Below are 21797 nucleotides of genomic sequence, written 5' to 3'. Positions count from 1 at the left end.
CCCGATCTTTTGTGTGCCTCTTTTATCAACATAACGAAAAAGAGTGCTAAAGGAAATGCCGGCCAACCAACCAGAAATATCTTATTTTTTTATTTTCTAGCTGTTTGGTGAAGTGTTGTACATATTTTTGAAGTCTGCCTGTGGAATTCTGTGTTCCGGGTCTTTTTGCCAGTAGTTTTCTGAGGTGTTCAGTGCTGGATGCGTGTGTATAATTGTGTGTCAGAAGGATGATAAAAAGGGAAAATAGTTTCACAACCAAAACAAAACTTTTAGTGGTAGCAGACAGATATTTAGATAAAGACTTGGAAGTAATTGCTAAGACTTCTGTGTAGCATTGTAGTGTCTATTTTAAAAATATTCTTATTTCATAACATTACTTCCTGCAACCTTCTACATGTATTTCTGTATCTTCCTTCAACGAATTTTATCTAGGTGTTCCTCATGCATTTTCAAGACCTCATCATCTGTGACTGATATACCAATTCTTCCAGCTGAAGCATTTTATTTTGTTTCAAAAGCTAGCACAGCATGTTGAGCAGTTTTGGTGGTACAAAGAGTACTTGGAAAAAGCTTTCAAGAATATTTTAGCGAGTCTGCAGTTCACCGGAGATGGAAGAATGGAGATTATAAAAATGAAAGTATTTTCAGTGAGACACACTTTTATAGGGGGAAAAAATAACCATTCAGCAACAACAGAAAAGTGTGTTTATGTATAGCCATTTTTTGTCGCTTATGCTTTGAATCTACATTCAGCTAATTATTAACATTTGATGAAAAAAAATTGAGCTAATTATAACTATTTGTGCACAAAGAAGTTGCTTTTGTTGTTGTTTGAGGGGTTTTTCTACATTTACAAATTTGTCATTTTCTTAATACAGAGTTAGGGTTTGGAAGTACTTGTTTCATGCTGAAAAAAAACTTTCAGGGAAAGCTTTTCAGTTTTAAATATTACATTGTAATGGCTCATCCACATATAAAGAATCTGAATTGTTACATTAATAGCTACTGGCATAAAGACAGTTTAATGCATCCCACTTGGTAAATGTGACAGAAAGAGGTGGGACCTAATAAAATGTTTGTTTAGAGTTGTGTAAGAAACCTAGCTTACATAGTGATTTCTCTCTTCAGTAGGTCGAAGATCTCTTCTTTCTTCAGCCTATGTGGATAGCTCAAAATGGGAAAAGAGAAAGAAAGAGGAGCATAGCCTAGGTGAGAAAAGTTTGTTTCGTGTCTCCACTTTGTCCTGAGCTCATTTTTTGCTATTTTGTCATCTGTAAATCCTTCAAAATAAAAAAGTGTGTGAAACAATATGCTTCTGAGCTTCTATGTCAGAAAGCGCTCAACATGTTAAAAATTTGACATATGTATTCAAAGCTATAGTGCTTTAGTTAGAATTTGCCTGTTTACTTAATGTTTGGTTTCTACAAGCTGATTTTTTTCTTTTACAACTTCCAAAGCGTATGACTCTCTCTGGCTGATGTCTTCATTGACATTGTTTTAACAGTACTGCAGTGTGAAAAAAAGCTATTCTATAAGTATTACAGTATAATCATATTTAAAGACATTTTTTAAAAGGGGAAATTTTTGTCAGGGTTTTGCAGTTTCTTCTTGAATTATGGATTTTTTTAGGAGGGGGTGGGGAATGGAACTAAACTTTTCAAGAAGTTATATGTTAAACTGTATCTGCACATGGTACTGAGATCTGTGGAAATTTTATAGATAAGTTATTTGTCTAGATTACATTTGAAATTACATTCCCCTGTCTTTTTGGTGGCTATGTTAAATAGAAGGCATCTTGCAAAGCGTTTTTCCATGCTAAAGACAGATTTTCATTATTTTGTACCAAAGTGTTTTGGAGACTCCTTAATTCATAGTCTGTTTTCATTCCTGGGCCCCTGAGCTGTGGTTGTTATTTGCCTTAGAGATTGTGAGGCCGAAAGAAGAATCAGCAGGTGAAATTCAGGGACTTTTGTCAGGCAGGAGGACAGACAAAATGATCACACTGATGTTTTTTATGCACTAAGTTGTTTCTTTTATGAATGAGCATCTAGGTGGGTATTGTCAACGTGTTGTATTGTGCATGAACCAGAAACAGCCAGTGGATCCTCATAACTGTAGCTTGGAACCTGCAGAGACTGTTAATACCTTGTTACACTTTGCTGTCAGTAGGACTGCTCATGCAGTGTATTTTGGGCTGGAGCCACAGATTTGTGCCCTGGGATACATTTGAGGTAGTCACCTCCAGGTGAAAACGGGTTCTTATTTTGACAAATGTCATAGCCAGTAGAAGTCCACTGTAGAAGAAAACGTTGTGCTGGTGCTCGTACAGTCCATGTTTGGCTTTCTTCAGGCCTGGCGAGACCTTCTGTGGCTGTTTGGCAGGCACAGTTCTTTCCACTCCTCCGCTGATGATCTTGAGCCAAAGCAGATGTCTATTCCATGATTTTCAAAGAGCTGCTTTGCATTTTCATTTTGTGTTCACAGAAAAGAGAAAACAAGTTAACACGGTGTCAGCTGTATTAGCATTTTCAGAAAGGAGACAGCCATGCAGACGTCTGCTCTGTAGCTGTCAGGTGTATGGTTGCACGTACAATCTTGTCTGTACTAACTGGTGATTACAGCCAGAGTGAGTTCCTTGTGTTGAGGACATGCTCTTTTATTTGTGTCTTTCAAACGTTGTTTCAGAACTATTGTTATGCAAAACTGTGTTGTGAGGATACTTTTAAAGGAAAAAGAAGTATTTTTTGATTTCAAGTCAGTTTCATTTCTCTGCTGCAATGATGTGCTATCCCAGGCACAAACTCATTTACTTGTGTCTATGTAAGACATGCTTTATTGTCTTCTCTGCAACCTCAGTTTAGAATCCAGGCATGAATGAGTTTAGCAAACTTCAGTACTGAAAAATGTATGGGAAAGAGCAAAACTGTATTTTGTGTATCAAAGCACTTTTGATCAAGAAGTTAGGAATTGAAAATGTATTAATTTGGAATTTGCAAACTGCTTGCTGGTTGGAAGATACCTCCTTAGAAGTAATTTGAATTCCAGTTATTAAAAATGAAGTACCAAGGAAACCAGAATCCCAGGGGATAGCAGAATCCAAGTGAGATAGGAAATTTGGGGTTTTTGTTAGAAAGATTCACAGTACCTAAATTGGTTCATCTGCAACACCAGATGGCGGTGCTGCCCTTACAGACATGAATGATTTCCATTCAAAGCCTTGTTCAGTACAAAGCTGTTGTTCTTTCCAGTTATGTGGAAATAGAGATAAATGTGGAACATACAAATTTTTAGGGCAAAATATTTGCCTTGGCCTTTATATTTTAATTGGTTCTTTAAAATAAAACAAGGCTTTCTTTATAGCGCTGGTTAGCCTTTGAATTAAGGTGTTAGCTCTGCCCATCACTGCCAGGACAGCTAAGCTTTCCATCTCAGTTATATCGTCATTCCCCACCACTGGATCAGAACTCTGTCTTGAGCGAACCACTTCTAAGAATACAAGGGTATAAATATTGTAAAAGTGACTTTACATGGTGGCCAAATGTGCCACTTATTGATAATGTGCTACTTGCTGATGTGGCTACAATCTGTGGATAGGTACACCCTGTAAATCAAACTGAAATGATGATAATTTCCGAGGCCACCAAACTAGTATTAGAAGTTATAACCACTGACTTGGAAGGTGAGGGTCAGTATTTCCCCAGTCATTGTCCTGAGCCACACTGTTGCAGGCAAAAAGATGTTGAGTTTCTATGAACAAATGAAAAAAGAGTGAACGTGGTATCTCATATACCAGTGTTCTAGAGACCACTCTGAAGTCATGGCCTGAAATTAAATTACCTAAGCTTCTATTTATGGTTTGTTTTGTTAATTTAAATCCATTGGATTCTTGAATATGCAGTAATACATTTTTAGAGAAGTTAAATTTATGGAGTTAATCTTGTAGAAGTGTGTTTTTAGGCAGCATATATGAGAGATTGTAGAGACTAGTGGTTTTTTTGATGAGTCAGATAAAAGCATTTGCAACATGTATCTGTTAAAATGTACTTAGAATTTTGATTTGGCCATTAAAACACTAGTTTGGTTTATACACCAGCATAAGCACTTAGGTTTTACCACCAACAATGCCAGGAGGCTTGGGCATTCACATGCTTGGGTTCTAGTACTGCTGTCAGGATCTTTTAACTAAGAAAAAGCTTTAATCTTGATTATTGAATAGCAACTTATGGAGCAGACTTGATTTAAAGAAGGTGGCTGAGTTATTTCAAATTATGAATATGAGGAAAAAAAAGTCTGGTTTTAGGTGCTCTTCACAGAAAACAAGCTAGGAAATAATTACTCATTGCTAATAATTCCTGTAATACTACTAGTGCAGAAGCAGCAATTTATCTGAAAACAAAGCTAAATTTCCCATTATCTTCATTTGTCTGCTATTCTTTTAGATTTAATCAGCCCTCATTTTATTGTTACTCTTACACTGGAGATGATAGGTAAGTATTTCACATTTATATGGAGTTCATAGATATGTGCTTTCCGTACTATAGATCTGATGGAGAGTTTCACCTTTGTAGACAGCATTAAAGGTCAGTCATTAAAATTCTGTGTGTGAACTGTCCTAGAGGATGCTGTTGTATAATGGCTAACAGTCTTGTGATCTTGTATTCATGGCATTGTATCAATTTGGCTTATATTCTACTAAAGTAGTCAGTGTTTTCTAAAGTGGGCTCTACATCTTCATGAGCACCTAGACAAAAGAAATGCCAAGCTCAGGGCTTGAGCATGGCCCAAAAAATGCTCATAGGGATCACCTTGTAGTTTTGTGAGAGTGGTGCATAAGAAAAACAGTTCGGGATTAGGTAAATGAACTCTGAGTCTCAGGTCCACGTTGCTGTGTCATCAACCATACCAGATTTTGGAGCAAACACTTCTTTCCAGCGGTCTCAAAATGGAGATTAAGAATGGTGGATGACAGTTGACTTCATTCAGTTAGGCAAGGACCTACCCAGTGCTTTGATCTAGATAAGCTGAGTTGGTTGCAGCACCCCTTCTTTTTAACTTCTAGCGCTATTGGGAATGCTCCCTCTGTCTCTTCCCATGGGCTTCATTATGTCTTTTGTGAGTTCTGGAGAGATGGGTGATAAAGAGTCAAATACAGACACTTCTTGTAAGGATATTCCCATATGAGTTTCTTTACCATTAAAAAATTCTATCTGTTTTTTTAGTGGTTATCTTGTATAGCATGGCTTTGATAACCCATGTCACCTGAGCATCTTGCACTGTCTTTTGTGCGAGCAGGTACTGGCCTTACTAACTTTACCACAAATTTCCCTTTGCTTTCATAGTCATGAAAAGTTTGCCTTCCCTCAGCCAGAAGATAAATGCCCATTTTGTGTTTTGAAGAGCTCCTCAGGAAGAAAGTTGTTATGTAAACAAGGAATACTGCTATGTGGCAGACAGCAGCATTGTACAGACTAGGAGTCAGCTCTTCTATTGCAAGTCAGGGCTCTGTCATTTTACTGAAGAGAAAACTTCATCCACGTGCTGTAATTTGACAGATTACCTGTAAAGTCAGAGTAGCAATGAATGTCATTTGTACTGTTAAAACTGTACCCTCCAGTGTTCGCTGCAGTACAGGTGTGTTTTTAAAGTAAAAAATAGTGAATACCACTTGTTTTGTGGACAGCATCCCTCAGAGACACAGCATGTTACTGGTGTGGTGCTGTTTCCTGCCCCTGACATCTTTGCAAGAGTAGAAGGTTTAGTCAGTTCTGATGTGGTGCTGCAATTTCTGCTTACCTCACATTTCATTGACAGGTGTGGAGGCAGGATGACCTTTTTGGAAAATTAATTGGAAAAAGAGCCAACCCATCAGCTCATCAAGGATGGCCAGCGGTCATCTGAGCCATCATCATTACTGAGAGGTGTCAAAGGAGTGACTCACTTAGTAACAGTTGCAAAGGGTGAAGCAAGTTCCAAATGTTGCAGAGGGAATATGTTGGGTTCCTGGTCCTCAAGATGGGGGAGAATAGCAAAAAGGAGTACAATTGAAGTCTCTACAGCTTATGGATTTGATATCATCAGTTCATGGTCAAACAGATGACATTCAGCATATGTTGAACAGTTTACTCTTTATGAGTCACATTTATTTTCCAGGAGCAGTACAAAACTAAACCTTCAAATTAAATTAATTTAACTTCCAATTAAGTTCATTAAATGCAATGGCTGGCTACCAGTTCAACAGTCAGAAGTTTAAGTTCCTGCATGGTCAGATTAATATTGTTGTATGACTGCTGAAGCAGAATGCTATAAAGTTACTTAGCTACTGGCACAGTGCCCCATTTGATTAACAGGATTTCTTTGGATTGCTGTTCATGACTGTAAGGTTTATCAGTATGGTATTACATGTTTCTGTGTCTCATTGTTTTACCATAAAATAAAAGTCCATGCATAAAGCACTGTCCAGCATGTACTAGGCTTGAAAGCAAGTGGGAATTTTAAGGAAATCTGCTAAGTTTTTGTTTTAGATTACTTACGTTCGTTGTACTAATTTCATCCAGCACATTATATATAGAGTAGTTTGCTTTTTTTCCCTCCTTTTCTAATAAGTTAGGATCATCACGTTGAGAACTTTTTAATGTATTACTTTCTGTTAAAGTGTTCCACAGTAATGGAAAGTATTGTTTTCATAAAATTTCAAAATGAGACGTTAAGAACCTAGAATTTGATTTCATGGACACAGGTTCTATTCTAGGTTATATAATGGCTCTGCAGATTTTCCTGTTGTCCCAGTTGATTAAACACACTCTTTTTCTGCTTTCTCCAGCTGACTTAGCCCACTTAATGGACAGAACCTATGAAAGAAAACTGCCTGTCAGCTCTTTGACAGTAGCCCGGGTAAGGAAATAAATCCCAATCATAAAGTGGTAGAAGGGACTGTGGAATGCTTGTGTAATCAAGTGAGCTGAGAGGTGATAAATGATATCACCTCTTTTGAGAGTTCTGGGATCATAAATGTCTTGTTATACTGTTAAATTGCTGTATAAAGCTGTTTTATTGATACTTTGTACTCGCTAGTTAGTACCCAGACCATAGGGTCTTCCAAACAGAATTTTTTTTTTTCTCAGTAAAATCAGGCCTCACTGTTACTGGGTTATGTGTTTCCTGCCTTCCTGCCTTTCTGTCTTTGTGAGAGCTTTAAAGCCTCCTGAGGCACTGGTATAAGAACGCAGGCAGCTAAGGGAATGCATTGAATTAGTACGCTGCATTGTCTGTCTTCCTCCACTTCCAGGCTCCTTTCAGAGTGAGGCGGAGGTGGACATATTTTGCTTTATAGTTTTCTTTCGTTGCAGCAGACTGAGGCAGAACAGATGCTGACATGGGTTAAGCAAAGCCACTGCTTTTACTGAAATTAGTAACCAGTTCCATCCTCTGGATGGGTTAATCTGGAAAGGGGGGAGGAAAAGCAGAGATACAGGATCTGTTTTTAAATTCCCTGTGTAAATGAGTGTTTGTAATGAACAGGAAAATAAATATGTCACTTGTTTAAAAAACAAAATAGCAAACTAATTTCAGTCTTCAAAATTACCCAGAGAAGCTGAGTTACCTCAGTAAATATCCCTAATTAGTAATATCACTGATTCGGATAATTTGCACCACTAACTGAGGTGTCGCAGAAGGCTTTGTTCAGTTACAAGAGCAAGCATTTATACAGATCAAGCATTCTTGACGATTGCTTCTGAGACAGTGTCCATGAGGGATATGGGTGTTCCTTTCCTTTTTATGAAGATTTATTCCTTTCTTGCTTTGGGCTCTCTCCCTGGAGAAATGGCATTTTCAGATTGTCAAACAGCACCACTTTCCAATACCTGGAGCTAACATCATATTCTTTTTTTCTGAAATGTACGGAAAGCACACAGGCGTGGTATTGCCATGCTCAGAAGATGAGATCTCTATGTATACCGCATGGAAAGAGAATTAAGAAATGGGAGACCAAATACCAGGCAGCTGAAGTTACTGTTTTTAGCTTAGGCTTAGGGTAAAGAGAAGTACTGACCTTGAGAACATGTTTGTATATTCTGAACTGAAGGTATTACATTATGAAGATGCTGTAGAGTTCCAGCATCTTTATGCTTATGTTAGTAAAACTTACAGGAAAACAGGATTCACTGTTAACATAAGACAAAATCTGGTTGAAAACTTGGCTTGTATTTAAGTAATTGATAGAACTGGGAGTTTTGTAAGAAGACAGGATTGTAAATGAGAGGACAATTGTGCTTTACAGCATGGGGGTTGATTTTTTTCTTACCATTATTTATAAGTATAGTGAAATACAAAATGTTGCTGTCCCTATGCTTCAGAATATGTAGTATGAATAGGCACAACTGGCAAACTATAGGGAAAAGAATATTTTTTGGAAAAAGAAATGAGGCATGTCAAGACTCACTCAAAATTCTGGCAAAAATGTAAGGATCTGAATGTACGCTTAAAATAAAGGGTGTGATTAAAGAGCAAAAGATTTGGAGGAACAGCAGAATTACAGGGCTGTAGGTATTTAATCATCAGATGGCCTTCAAGGTGCATAAAGTTTTTCAGAATTAAGGAAGGGAGTTGTCTCAGTTTAAAAAGGTTTGAGTTTTAGCAGTCTAGAAGAAACCAGAGTTAGGAGCAAGCAAAGATGTGAAGAATTCCAGTACTGTCAGACAGCTAAATATGCCAAACAAACGTGTCTTGTTATTGCACTTTGTTCTAATATGCTTTGTGTGAGTGCTCCCCTTTTAAGCTTTTATTTCTTATTTTTTAATCAGTTTGTTGACAACATTTCTTCACGAGAAGAAGTGGATCAAGCCGAATACTACCTTTACAAGTAAGCATCTTTTCTCCCCAGCATGAACTTTGACTTGTACAAGTAAATACCATGAAGTCTTGTCCTTTGCAGACTGACCGTTTCCAGCTTCTTGGCTTTGATTTCTGTCTTGCAAAATCTGCACATCTACTTGTCTTGCACCTCACAGCCAAGGGCTTTCTTGGCAACCTCTCCATGGCTATGGCTGCCCTTCTCTGGACCTCTGGCATGTCTCCTGTCATGCACGTTAATCTGCAATACTGAACTAGCAGCTAATGCAACCTCCAGCTGTGGTTTACATTAGAGATGCTGAAATTACAAGGAATCATGTTTTTCACAGTTTTTCCTTCTGAAACTCTTTTTTGTTCTCTGAGTCTATATTTATCTAGATTGGCTATATGATATTTACGTGTCTTAAGTGGAGGACTCTAGGAAGCTTGTTGCCTTACAACACCAAAAAATGAAAATGGTCATCTTGTGGTAATGATCAAGTTGTGCTGGTTTGGGCAAATTTAGAAATATAACCTCTGAGAGAAGGCAGGTCACCACCCCTCCCCCACCAGGTTTGGGAAAAATAAATTTTCCTCGAAGGAAAGTGAAGGAGATAAAAACTATTTATTTAACAACCACACGGGAAAAGGAAAATAATGCTAAATAATAAAATTTTGCTGTGGAGAAAAAAGCCTGGGAAAGCGTTTGAGTCCTCCCTTTGGTCTCCTTGGAGCTGGGGCTTGGCCCAGGGCCAGGCCCTCTGTGCTTGGTGGCAAGTCCTCCAGATGTGCTCTGAAGTTGAAGCAGTCCAGCAGAAAAGGGAAAAAAATCTGGAATTCCAGGGCGGGAAAAAAAACTTCAACTCTCAGTCTCTCTCCGGAGAAAAAGAAACTGAACAACTGGCCAAAAACTGACCCGGGAGCAGCAAGCCGGGTGCTTCCTCGCCCCGCTGCCGCAGCTGGGAAAAAAAGAGTTGCCATCTCTGTGTGACCTTGAACAAGCTGCAAAGTGCTTTGAAGAAGTTTTGCTCAGTTTTCCCTTCTCCCTCTCAGGCTCAGTTTAGAGGCACGGAAAGGCACAAGAATTAATTTCTGGGCATAGGGCAGCGATATGGGATACACATCACAAAGTCACCCCAAGACACAAGTCAAGGCTGAATGAAATACATTATCCCCTTAGTACTTCTGTGTTTCCCAGATAAGCTGTATAGTTCACTTTATGCATGGGTTGTTAGGGTTTTCAGTGACTATTTTTGTGTTGATTGAAGTGTACAGGGTACCTTTTCTGGTAGTGTCAGGTTGAATGCTTGCTTGCTTCGTGTCAATACCTCTTAATATTGACTTTAAGAAGGTAGCAATTCTTGCTGATCACTAGAATAAATTAGTTCTTTTATGGTGGTTGCAGACATGTTTTGAGAACTAAGTTTTGTGGAGGAGAAAGTAACGCATCCTGTCAAAGCACATGAGAGAGCATCCTTACAAATAATGTCAGGTTGTTATTTGTAAATAATAATGATCGGGTTTTTTTAGTTACGGTGTTTTCTGGATAGCTGGTTTATGTATATGCACAGTTTTAAGTACGTGACTGCGTTAGACTTCTGATGTCCCTGATTCTGTGGTACTGTTGGGACAGTATCTGAACCTTGGAACTTCAAGATGGAAACAGTAGAAACCCAGCTGGTTAATACTAGCAGTATCCTGTAGTTTAAGAATAAAAGTAGGAAGAAGAATCTTTTACAGAGGGGAGGTTAGTGGAGTTTTCATTCCTTTTGACCAAGATTTCATTAGTCATATCAGAATCTGTGATCAGAAATCAGTTCTCCATCCTGCAACAGCAGACATGGAAGCAGGAGAAGGTAAAGCCAGTTTAATGCAAGCCCTCTAGTACCTTTTAGTGACATTCTTGAATGCATTATATTATGCCACATGTACTTAGGTCCTCTCTGATGGAGTCAGGCACTCTAGGGTCAGGGATTCCAAGAGACCTTTGACTTCCCTGACATGCAAAGGAAAGTGTGGTAGTTTTAATTGCTAAGTCTCAAAATGGTACAGATAAAATCCAGATAGTGAGGTGTCTGTAATGTATCTTACAGATTCTTTCTTCTTGAAAAAAGAAGTTCAGAAAGAGTGACAAAAAATTAGAAGCATAAAAAATGGTCCATAGTAAGAGGGAGAGAATATTGTGGGAATCTCTTAACATGTAAAAATATCCTTCTTAGTCTTAATCTGTGCCTGGTTAGTACATCAGGTAAAAAAACAGGATTTCTATCTTTAAGTACACATTCTAATGGAGAGAGTTACAATTCAAAACCAATTATGGTTATTTACTATTTTCCTAAGATAAAATTTTCCTGTGTCTAGTGAGAGTATAGTTAGGTGCATATTAAATATAATCATTTGCCATTGATACAGATTTTAGTAGTCTGTATGGAGAAAAGAGAAAAGTATTGACTTGTTACATGGCCCGTCAGACATGCTCTGGCTGGAATTTTTCTTCTGTGTGTCCCTGTAATGCTGCTTTGTTTTGGTGTTGCAAAATGGTTAGTCTTTTGGTGATGTTAGCATCAATTTTCAAGGAGACTTCATTCCAGCATTGATCCATGAAACTATTCTCAAAATGGATGTGTATGCAGGTAGTGAAACAGCGTAGAGAGGTCTGTAATTAATGTAAAAATCCTAATAATAATAGCATTTTCTCTGTCAAGTGAAAATAAATGTTCTGGCTTCAGGATATAGGAGATCTGGTGGGTATTTGCAAGACCCTTTAGTTGGTCTTTACATTTTGCGCTTAGGCTGGAGGTTAAATGAAAGACATTTTTATAAAGATAGGTCTTTGCAGCTGGGAGGATGTTTGACACTGAGAAGTGTCCTGTGTAAATGGCTACACCATGAAACATAGATGAGGGGGGTAGAGAGGGAAAGTTAAGAAGCAGCGAAGCTTTGACAAGGACGAGAAATCTCTTTTTCTGCCTTAGCGAGAAAGTTCCAAGCACAATTTTTCTGTTTATTTAAGAATAAACTTCTAAACAGGAGAAAGGCAGTATCAAAGTAAAACCGGTTTCATGTCTGTTTTTTATGTTTTACATCTTCTGAGGTATACAAATGCATTGCAAACAGGTGTCATGTATGTGGCCTGGTAAGTTGACTGTATGTGCATTTGCTTGAACATAAATAATCAGAATGCTCCCAGAGTCCTTTGGTTTTTCCCATAGCTGCTTGTAGAATAATAGAGAGGGGAACTTGATATCTCTCCCCAGTGTTTGGTGCCTCTGGCAATCTGAGGTGAAGGGTAAACAGTTCCAAGGCCCCTACACGATTGGAAGATGTTCCTGATACAAAAGGCAAACTACCTGTGGGAAGAATCAGAGGGAAGTAATGGCACTTCCATGCTTGCAGTGTGGGGTTTTCTTGAAGACGGGAGTGACAGAACTTGTAATTGTTAGCTTCATAGACTGGAGACTTTTCTTCTATTATGTGAGGCACAGAACATGTTTTCAAAAAGTGTATTCTGGAGCATTAGCATAATGCATTTACGAAGCCAAAATAAGATATGTGTATTATATTTAGACCTGTTTCTATTTTCTATCCATTTGAAGCAGTGGATTTCCAGCCATACTGCCTCCACAGAGGATCTTGAGCTCTCAAGAATAGCTGTGTGGAAACTGCTATGCTACATTGTGGAACATGTCAGTAAGATGGTAAAGGCCAGTTTGAGGCATGATGTCATCTGCTTTCAGTGCTCCTCTTTTTGTTCTTCTCTGAATAACTCCCCCCCTCTGTTAACTGTCAGACTTTAAAAAAATCCTTTCATCTCCTAGGATCCCAACAAAAATTCTCATCAGAATGCAGAGCACTTTCAGCCAGATCAAAGATCTGCAGTTCGCCTTACTTTGTCCTGTCTCACTGAGATGTCACTATTTCACACATCAGGGTGTTTTTCATTTGATTGAAACATTAGCATAATGAAGAGAGGTTTTGTGATGAGGTAACTGCTGATTTTGTATGTAGGTTTTATGCCAACAAAGATTTTTCAATGTGTGTGAAAAGAATTGGTGAAGTTTTTATGTTGAGATTCCTCAAGAGAATTTTTAATTGCATTAAACCCATGACCCACCATGTAGAAAAAAGTATGCACGCTGTCTGCAGAATGTGTTTATATGTGCATGTGCTCTGCAAATTCTTGCACAATCTGCCTAAATCTTTTTATTACCTTCCTGTGATTGGTAATTGGTTTTTTTGAAAACAGACCTGTTTCTGCAGACTTCAGGATTTATTACCTGGGGTCCATGCTTGATTGTAATCACAAAATGGGACAATAGCAAATGATTAGAAATTATTCTTAAATGTAATGTCTTTTATAGAATCATAGAATTGTTTAGGTTGGATGGTAGTAAGTTACAGTTTTGAGGCCTGATTTGAGCCTTTAAATCATTTTGGGACTGTGATCTCTGTACATATGAAATTGTGCTTTTTCCTAGTAATACCTGTGTATCACTGCTTAAGGCAACATTACATGCAAAATAAGTTTCACCTGCACTCTTCTATGCATGTCTGTTCTGTGGGTGCAGAAGTTTTGCTTTCATACCAGTCAAGCAGTTCTAAAAATGTTGTTACTCTAAAGTATTGTTTATAATAAATTATCACAATGGACCAAAAAAAGTGTATTCCTGAATGATATTTACATGGCATTCATTCTCTTTGTTTCTGTACATAAATCTACAGTACATAATGACTACCATTAACCTGTTCCAGCACAAATAAAAGAGATGTAGACACAGTCCTGTAACGTATTTAATTCTTCCTTTGAGATGTTCTCATTCTCTTAAGACTGTAGGTGAAATAGATTTCATTAACTGATCAGGTCTTGGTTTTCAATGCCTCTAGAGAAATATTTGGGTTAATAAAAAGGTATAAAAATAAATGAGTCAGAAGTATCTGCCTGCTATTCAAGTAATGCTGCAGTTATATTTTGAAATGATACTGAGAAGTGGTGGAAGCATCTGTAGGGAAAAATACACCTTGTAGGCCAAATGGTATGTTTTACCAGTTTGGATGCCCCTCTAGGTGGAGTGTTCTAAAATAAGTTCATTTGCAAAAGATTTGGGCAGTTCTTCAGCAGGTAGGCAGGCACAAGGAAGGGAAACACCAGAGACATTTACCTCATTGGAATATTTACTTATTTTCATGTGAATGACAGAAATACTAGTGTTTAGTGCTGTTCCACTGTGGTTGCCAGTGTGCGATGCTGCTTTATGTGAAGAAATATTGGTAACTATCCAAGCCAGTGCTGTCAGATATAAGTGTTCTGGCTGTACAGACTGCACTGTGCTCCTGGCTCCAGCATTCACTCATTTCTGCACTGAGGGGCACATGTTCTTACTCTCCCTGTCATCTTTCACAGTTTCTTTGTTGTCGTCCTCTGTCTGTGGTTTGTCACAGTCTGAACTGTCGGAATCTTTGGAAAAAACAATTAGTAGCTATGTTTCAGAACTCAGAGCCGAATTTCAGCAAACCTTTTCCTGTAACCGCATCAGATTTCAGTGTGCTCAGCGTAACATGCTGTGAAGTGCAGGAGAACGAGCAATAAAGATAGCACACTGAAGAGCGTTCAGAAAGATCTTTCCCTGTAATACATGCCTTTTCAGTCATCTGCTTTTCATCGTTCATCTGTACTTTTGAATACACTTTTCTGTAAACTTGGCGGAAACTGGACAAGAACTTTCTAGGCACTGCATATAAAAGCACAAAAAGTTGGAAGGCTTTCCATCAACACTAATTTTTTTTTTTTTGTGTGTGTTGCTGACACTAGAAGGGTAAGCATTTGGATTTTAAAACTTCATATTTAAAACGAGGAAAAAAAGGATTCTTCTACAAACAGAATGCAATATCAGTGTTGGGGGTAATCTCTCCTTCTCCTCCACAATATTTCAATGTCAATAGAAAGACAAAGCCAGTCAGATTCAGAAATTGACAGAAGTGACTTGGTCCACCATATGGATACATTTTTCATTTAGTATTGGAAGACAGGCTTTCATTACAATTCTTGGAGGAAAAGAATATTAGCAGGACTTCCCTATTTTTCACCCAGCATCTTTCTTGCCAGCAGCTCAAAGCTTTCTGTCTAGTAGCTTCTACTGGAAATAGTCTGAAGTACAATGTGACCAGATCTCAACTGTTGAACTCGTATATTGAAGGAGAAAGGGCAATTTTATCTGAGTTTGACCCATACTCATCCTTAAAGGTCAATTTTGCTATATCCGGTGGCATTCTAGAAGTTGTACAGTAAACCCCTGCATCAGCAAACAGCCTGTCTGGAGGCAGATCTTGCATTATGTTTTAGAAATACTGAAAGTCCAGACAGAGGTTAAATGCAGCCAAAAATGTAGAGAGTGAGCTGTTCGTATGAATACAAATGACCTGGACAGACTAAAACCTTTTACAAGTTTTGGAATTTAAAACAAGTACAAGCAAAAATCTGCTGCTTTGCTAGCTTTAGTTAATGACTAATGCAACTAATAATTGTAAAGATATACTGGAGAATTAACTCCATCTGGCTTCCTCTGCAAGGAATTTCAGGTTCCACTACAGCCCCTGAGCTGTCTCCAATCCCATGTAAATAGAAGAAAAAGTATATGAAGTTAATGTTTCTGTTGAGCTCCCTGTCTTTTAGCTTTCCCGAATAGTGTTAAACAGTACAGCAATCTTTCCTCTTTCAGTTATGTTGATAGTGGCAGCCACCAGCTGCCCATTTATTAGGCCTACAAACATAACGAGGGCTACCACGGACCTTTCCTTAGGAACTGTTAACTTTGTGATTATTGTATCCATCCACCTAAATCATTCTTTTGTGTGGTGCAAGTATGTATTTCCTTTTTGAATCAAAATAAATACAGTAGAAAAAATAACTATGAACTACTTGTTACTATCAACTTTTTATGGAATAATCTTGACATGCTGTAGACCAGAGCTGTCTTTTTGCAGGTAGGCTGATCAGAATTAGAATTATTTGAATTGTTGATCTCAGTTTAGATCGGCAAGCAAGAAACTTTAATTCAAATAAAATATTTTAATAATGTTTCTTGTTTATAATTTAGATTGCTTTCTAAAGAAAGCCTTATTGGTGTTTTCTGGCAGCAGAAAACAAGTTCTTCAAAGCAGTTTCATTTCTTTGGAAGGATTGTACTCAATTTGGAACCATTTTCTTACTGAGCAAAGAGACACTCTTGTGTAGATAGTTTCAAGGTTAACAGGTATTTCTTTACAGGTTTATTTTATATATCTGATTTTATTCTAAAAAAAAAGAGAAATGTTTACCAGAGTGGTATTTTTCCTGGTGTGGACAGCCACCTTTGAGAAAGAACCTTAAATTAAAGTATTACTTTTCTGCAGATGTTCACATTTTAATGAGTGTGTAAACATTCATGATATTAAATACAGCATGGAAAGTGTTTAGAACATATTTTGTATTTAAAATTTAACAATACAAGGAAATCTTGTTTTTATTTGGTGAAATAGCAGATTCTCAATATGTCAGGATTTTTTAGTTGTAGGTGCTAGTTTTTATTCCTGTTTTATTTTAGATGTGGTAAGCATGCATTCCTGCTGTTTTGAGTCACATATTACTCATTATTGAGCTAAACTAAACATAACAAAGAAGAGGGAAGAGTGTATTATGTTTGCAGCTGTAAAAGGGGCAACAGTTATTAAAAATTCTGTTTTCTGTTGCTTAACTAGTAGCCTTCTCTAGTTTGTGTTATCCTGCTTGTAAAGCTAGTGGCACAGTATATGTTTCTTGGGGAAATGAATACATCTAATAGAGATTTTTATTTGTGGGGCTTGTGACCTGGTTTATTTTTTTCAAATAGGAATTCTGTTGATTTTTTTTTTAGCTCTAGTTTACAGAATCGTAGTGCTGAGTAGCACTGGGTTGTGGGGTAGGCATTCAAATGAAAATACTAGGCCATTTTAACTTCATCTATTATTACACAGCACATACGAAATAATAAAATAGGCTAAAAATGGGAGAGCATTTATCGTATACTTTGGGAGATTCGAGTTTTTGTCCTACTGCAACCAGCCTACTCAAAATGCTGAACAATTTAAATGTCACAAACAGGGGGCTAAGTACTAAGTCAAAAGGCTTCCAGACCAGGCTTTAGGAATGTCAGTGATCAAGATTCTTTTACTGTAATCAGTAGTAAAAGAAAGAATAAATGTAGTTTTTGAGGTAAGTTGAGATTGTTATTTTGTTGCCAATAAAGGTGGTTTTCCAAGGGATGAATCAGAGTGTTTCTGGCTTAAATGGACTCTGCAAGCAGCTGCGGATGAGAACAAGAGTTTTATTGAAAATGGATTTTAAGAACAGGATGAGTATTTAGAGCCTGTATTGTGTTAAGTTTATTATGGAAAAAATTAAGTTAGGAGCTGGAGAGTAAAGATACGCAGTAAATAGTGTCGGGTTTCACATGTCCTCAATCTGGGAAATAGGAGTTGCATAGCTTGCCACAGCTGTTATGTTGAAAATACATCTTGGGTTAAATGTACATGCTGTAGAGTTGATCCACTTACCAGGATTTACTTTGTATTTTTTCTTATAATTGTTTTCTCTTACTTGTAACTAAAGGAAGGCTTGTAAGAAAGTGGGACTGGACATCCACTAAGAATGTGAAATGTTTTGGAACAGTCCAGGACATATCACATGGTAGTTTAACATGGAAAGGGATGTCTATCTGTTTTTCTTTTTTTTTTTTTTCTTTACAATGTTTGAAGAAAAATTTTGCCAGGAGACTAATGTGAGTGCTAGTAAGACTTATACAAGCAGTTTCATGATATTTTTGGTTTTCTTCAATGCAAATAATGTATGCTCTTGCAGGTTGCATGGAACCAGGGCTGGCACCAAAGCATCTCTAACATTCCACTGCCTGTGAATTCCTATTCTACATCACACTTACTAAGAAAACTGCCAGTATGGTTGAATAATGGCAAGTCATGTGCTAGTTTGTAGGGTAGACTGATGGAGAGAAGGACAAAGGCATTAAAATATGTTTTCCTGTTGTACCTCAGCCAACATATGAAATACAAGGCTTATGCACTATTTCAGTGAGGACATCCCTTAGTTTTACTATATGTAATGAAAAGTCCATATGATTTTAAATCATTGTTACCTTAAATCTTGGTTTATTTCACAGGCTTCTAAGACGAACATGGTCTGATCAAGCGCATAAAAAATGGACTACACCATCTTACTGTACTTCGTAGTAATGAAGAAAAGTGTTCCATGCTTTGTTGGTAACAGTGAAGATGTTCAGCTTAGTAACATGATCCAGTAGAGTGGATCCAGTCTAATCTATTGCACTCTGAGAATATCTTTGGTTTTGATGCATGTTGCTGCACTGTATGTAGTAACAGTTAGCAGGTGTGATACAAATTCCAGAAGGTGAAAGCCTTTGGAAATGGAAAGAACATTTAAGATAACCCTGTTAAGAGATGGAGTAATGCACCACAGTTATAGATCTGATCTTACTTTGTTCTGTTATACTCCATTTTAGACAAAATGGTTTTATAACCAAAGCAAAAGTATTATGACGGGGAGGAGGTAGATTTACATTAGCATGCATCTTTCTTTAGTTTCTAAAAGATTTGGCATGTTAATTTTCAAGTAGCTGCCTTTTTATTTAGAAAAAAATTGATGTTTATACTTCTGTAGGACTGAAAATGTTACGTCAAGATTCAGTTATCAAGAAATTTAGAAAATTACCTGATTATATCCAACAGACTGTACATTCCTTTTTGCCCCAGTAATAAAGAAATTTGAAAAGTTAATAGTAAAAGCTCTATTCCAATGGTTCCATTTTTTTCCTAAATAATTCCGTCTTCAGAAATGTCCAAAAATATTAGAGTGCAGAAGAAAAATGAAAATAAGTAGGTACATTTATTCAGCTTGTATATCTGCTTATTTCTGTATATACATTCGTGCCTGTGGAAGAGTGTTCTCCCTAAGGGCAGAAACTTGATTGCAGATGGACCCACAAAACAATGCTTTGCTGTAATTGAATAGAGGAATATTGAATCAGTAGATAAGCAAAGATCATGGTGTAGCATTTTCCTGGGGTGATTTCTGTGGTTATTACTCTTTCCAGAAAAGGGAAATTAAGGCACAAATTTCTGAATATAAGGTGCTACGTAGCAAAATGAAAAAAACAAAAAAACCAAACCAAACCGGTCATTCGGGGTGCTTAGTTTTTCGTTGGTTGGTTGCTATGTTGTTTGCTTGGTCGGTTGTTTGCTTGGTTGGTTGGGGGGTTTTTTTTGTTGTTTAAATGCTGCTTTAATAGTGAGCTATTTTTAAAGCTGCATGCTCCAGATAAAATGTCTGTATTGTCTGCGGGAATGAGTCCAGTTGGATTTTCTGTGCTTCTGTGTACCAAGCACTCTGCTTAGCTACCTGCAACTATTCCTTCTGCCATAGTCCCTGTTATGTCTGTTTCTGACATTTACTTGGTAAATCCTTGGTTCCTAATTAGGTTGACTAATCCCTGAATAATCCATTCCGTACCTTTCTTTGGGGTTTTTTGTGGAGGGCATTGTGGGGTGGAAGAATGGTATGGGTTTGGGAAAAGCTTAGATAGAAGTCCAAGCCACTCTTGTCAGCTGATTATATCCACTTACCTATTTCCTAAAATCCTGACGTGCCTCTGTCCCTGAAGGAGAATGTCTCCAGGCTTTTCGGCTGCCTCTCTGTCTCCCCTTTGCTACATCAGTTTTAAAGCCTGAGGGACTCAATTAAATGTGGAGTTGGTAATTTCAGAAATAACACTGTGGTTGCTTTCGGCAGTTGGTTTCCGCCTTTACCACTGATGTGTCTCTGTGGGATGTGAGACTGCATATCCTAGAAAGGTGCTGGGGTTGTCCTTGCCTCCCAACTTTCATCTAATTAATGATCATGTGCATGTGTGTTGTGCCAGGTCCTCAGCTGATTGAGGCAGGTCCCTGGAAGCTTGTGTTTTGGACCAGGTGAGGATTAGACCCAGTATCTAGTTTAGGGAGCATTGAAGCAGCAACAAAGAATGCTTTCTTGGGTTTGTTGTTAAAATTGAAGAGGGATATACAAGAGAGCAGCTGATACAAACGCCTGTTTGCTCAGCTGTAAATGTAGACGCAATGAACATTCCTTTCTCTTGCTGAAAAGTGAACAGGGATTTTGGTTATTTTCCCCATAACCCCACTCCCTTCAGTCTAGAACTTGCCAGGCTGAAAGCCTACAGATTTTGGCAACGCGATTTGCAAGCAGATTTCCCCCTTTATGACTAATATATTTTTTTCAAGAATTGGTGTGGCTATAAAGCTGCCTTTAGTCTCTAAAGTCAACTTTGTGATAATCCTCTTTACGTTGTCGTTTATTTAATTCTGATCTCTCCTCTGTAACTACTGTTTTCATTTTTAAAAGGGGAAAAATACTCCTTTCTTCAGAGTTCCACTAGGGATTGAGCAGAGCTGAACTAAATTGAGCTACAAGCTAAATAGATGGCCTCTGGCAGCAGACAGCTGGGTGTAAAATGGACACCATCTCCCTCCCCCTTGTCTACACTGCCTGCGCCAAAGTTGACAAACCAGACTGGCTGTGTCTCTGACTGGGGGTGGACAAGGTACAGCAGCTACTGTAAGAGCATGAAAGCAGAGCATGTGCAGCAGGAGCAGTACAGTCCACTTTACCAGCAAAAGGATTTCTTTTTTTCTCTTCATTGAAGTTACTGTCCTGCAGTGATCACTTACTTTTGCAGTTTTCCTTGCCCAGATTAAGTCATGAAGCAGCAGGTTCATTTTACATAAGATACTATTGTGTTGTTTTGAAAGTTGTGATTCACTGGAGAAATAAAGCCAGACTGAAATGCATGCAGTACATAAATGCACACAGTTGTAGTGTTTCTCCTGCTCTTCTGTCTGCTCTGTTCTCCTGTGCAGTGGGTAAAATGACATGTCTAAGGGCTCTATACCATGCCTTGGAGAACTGGTGCTTGTAAATGTCAGTTTGGAGCCTGAATACAAGGTCTGAGTAGGCCACTGTAACAGGGCAAAGTAGCAGGTCATCCTGGCCTTGCATTGTGGACCAATCATTAGCAGAACCAAAAGCATTAGTGAGTTATCATGGAATATGCTGAGTTGGAAGGGATCAATCAGACTCTTCGAGCCCTACTCCTGGCTCTGCACAAGACTCTCCAAGAATCATACCATGTGCCTGAGAGCATTGTCTGAATGCTTATTGGACTCTGGCAGGCTTGGTGCTGTGACCCCTAAATTTATAAATAGCAGTCTTAGATGTGTTCCTGTCTCAAAAGGGGAGAAACTACAAAGAAACCTTTTTGCATTATGAAATCCTCTGCCTCTTTTGGGTAGCACGACCTCATTTTACTGTGCAGCTTGTAGCTACCTACACAAGGGAACATTTGTCCTACAGTACATGCAGTACTTAAAGAGAGGTACCTGCTGTCTCTCTCTTTAAATAACAGATCTGACGGCACAGTCTTTTTCCAAAAAGAAGTAAGAGTAAAACAATCATATAGCTGGTAAGAGCCCACAAATTTCAAACTGCCTTACAAAATGCTTGAGTCAGGTTTGCCGTGTTTATCCTTGATTTACTTGCTGTATCTTGGGATTGACGTATGCAGTACGGTAAAGGACATTTTTGTCTCACTAGTCTCAGAAGTTAGATACACTAAGAGATATGCTAACTAGATGCCTCAGAAGTACTGTGGTTAGGGAACAGTTAAAAATCTCTAAAGGACTTGAGCATTTTTTGTTACTCATTGCTAAAAGTATTTTTATTAGGAAAATGCATGGCTGGAAGAAAAAAGAAATACCAATAAGCATTGCTCATTGAGACATGACATGAAAAATAAACTGCCTGGTAGCCAAGATCTGCCTGTGCGCCAATGGTCAACCTTTTTGAAATGCTTGCCTTTTTGACAGTG

At 38.0% G+C, this 21797-nt stretch overlaps 1 protein-coding gene across 3 annotated transcripts in view; it reads left to right on the top strand.

The window, feature by feature from the left end:
• MRPS27 (mitochondrial ribosomal protein S27) overlaps window positions 1-21797 on the top strand; it is a 44234-nt gene that overhangs the window by 1283 nt on the left and 21154 nt on the right. Inside the window, exons 2-4 of one of the 3 annotated variants that reach the window (XM_042053929.1) lie at window positions 1129-1209; window positions 6821-6891; window positions 8802-8860. In XM_042053929.1, the coding sequence (XP_041909863.1) occupies window positions 1129-1209; window positions 6821-6891; window positions 8802-8860 (211 nt within the window). Of the gene's footprint in view, window positions 1-1128; window positions 1210-6820; window positions 6892-8801; window positions 8861-18017; window positions 18155-21797 lie in introns of those variants that run through there. The other 2 variants (XM_042053928.1, XM_042053930.1) reach the window with 2 other exon arrangements.

The sequence above is a fragment of the Corvus kubaryi genome, unplaced genomic scaffold (assembly GCF_017639235.1).
Source record: "Corvus kubaryi isolate FWS band 111438036 unplaced genomic scaffold, C.kubaryi_AGA036_p1.0 split1-37296, whole genome shotgun sequence".
In the NCBI taxonomy this organism is placed as follows: Eukaryota; Metazoa; Chordata; class Aves; order Passeriformes; family Corvidae; genus Corvus; species Corvus kubaryi.
The sequence above is the reverse complement of the archived record's forward strand: the minus strand, read 5'-3'. Positions and strand labels throughout refer to the sequence as shown.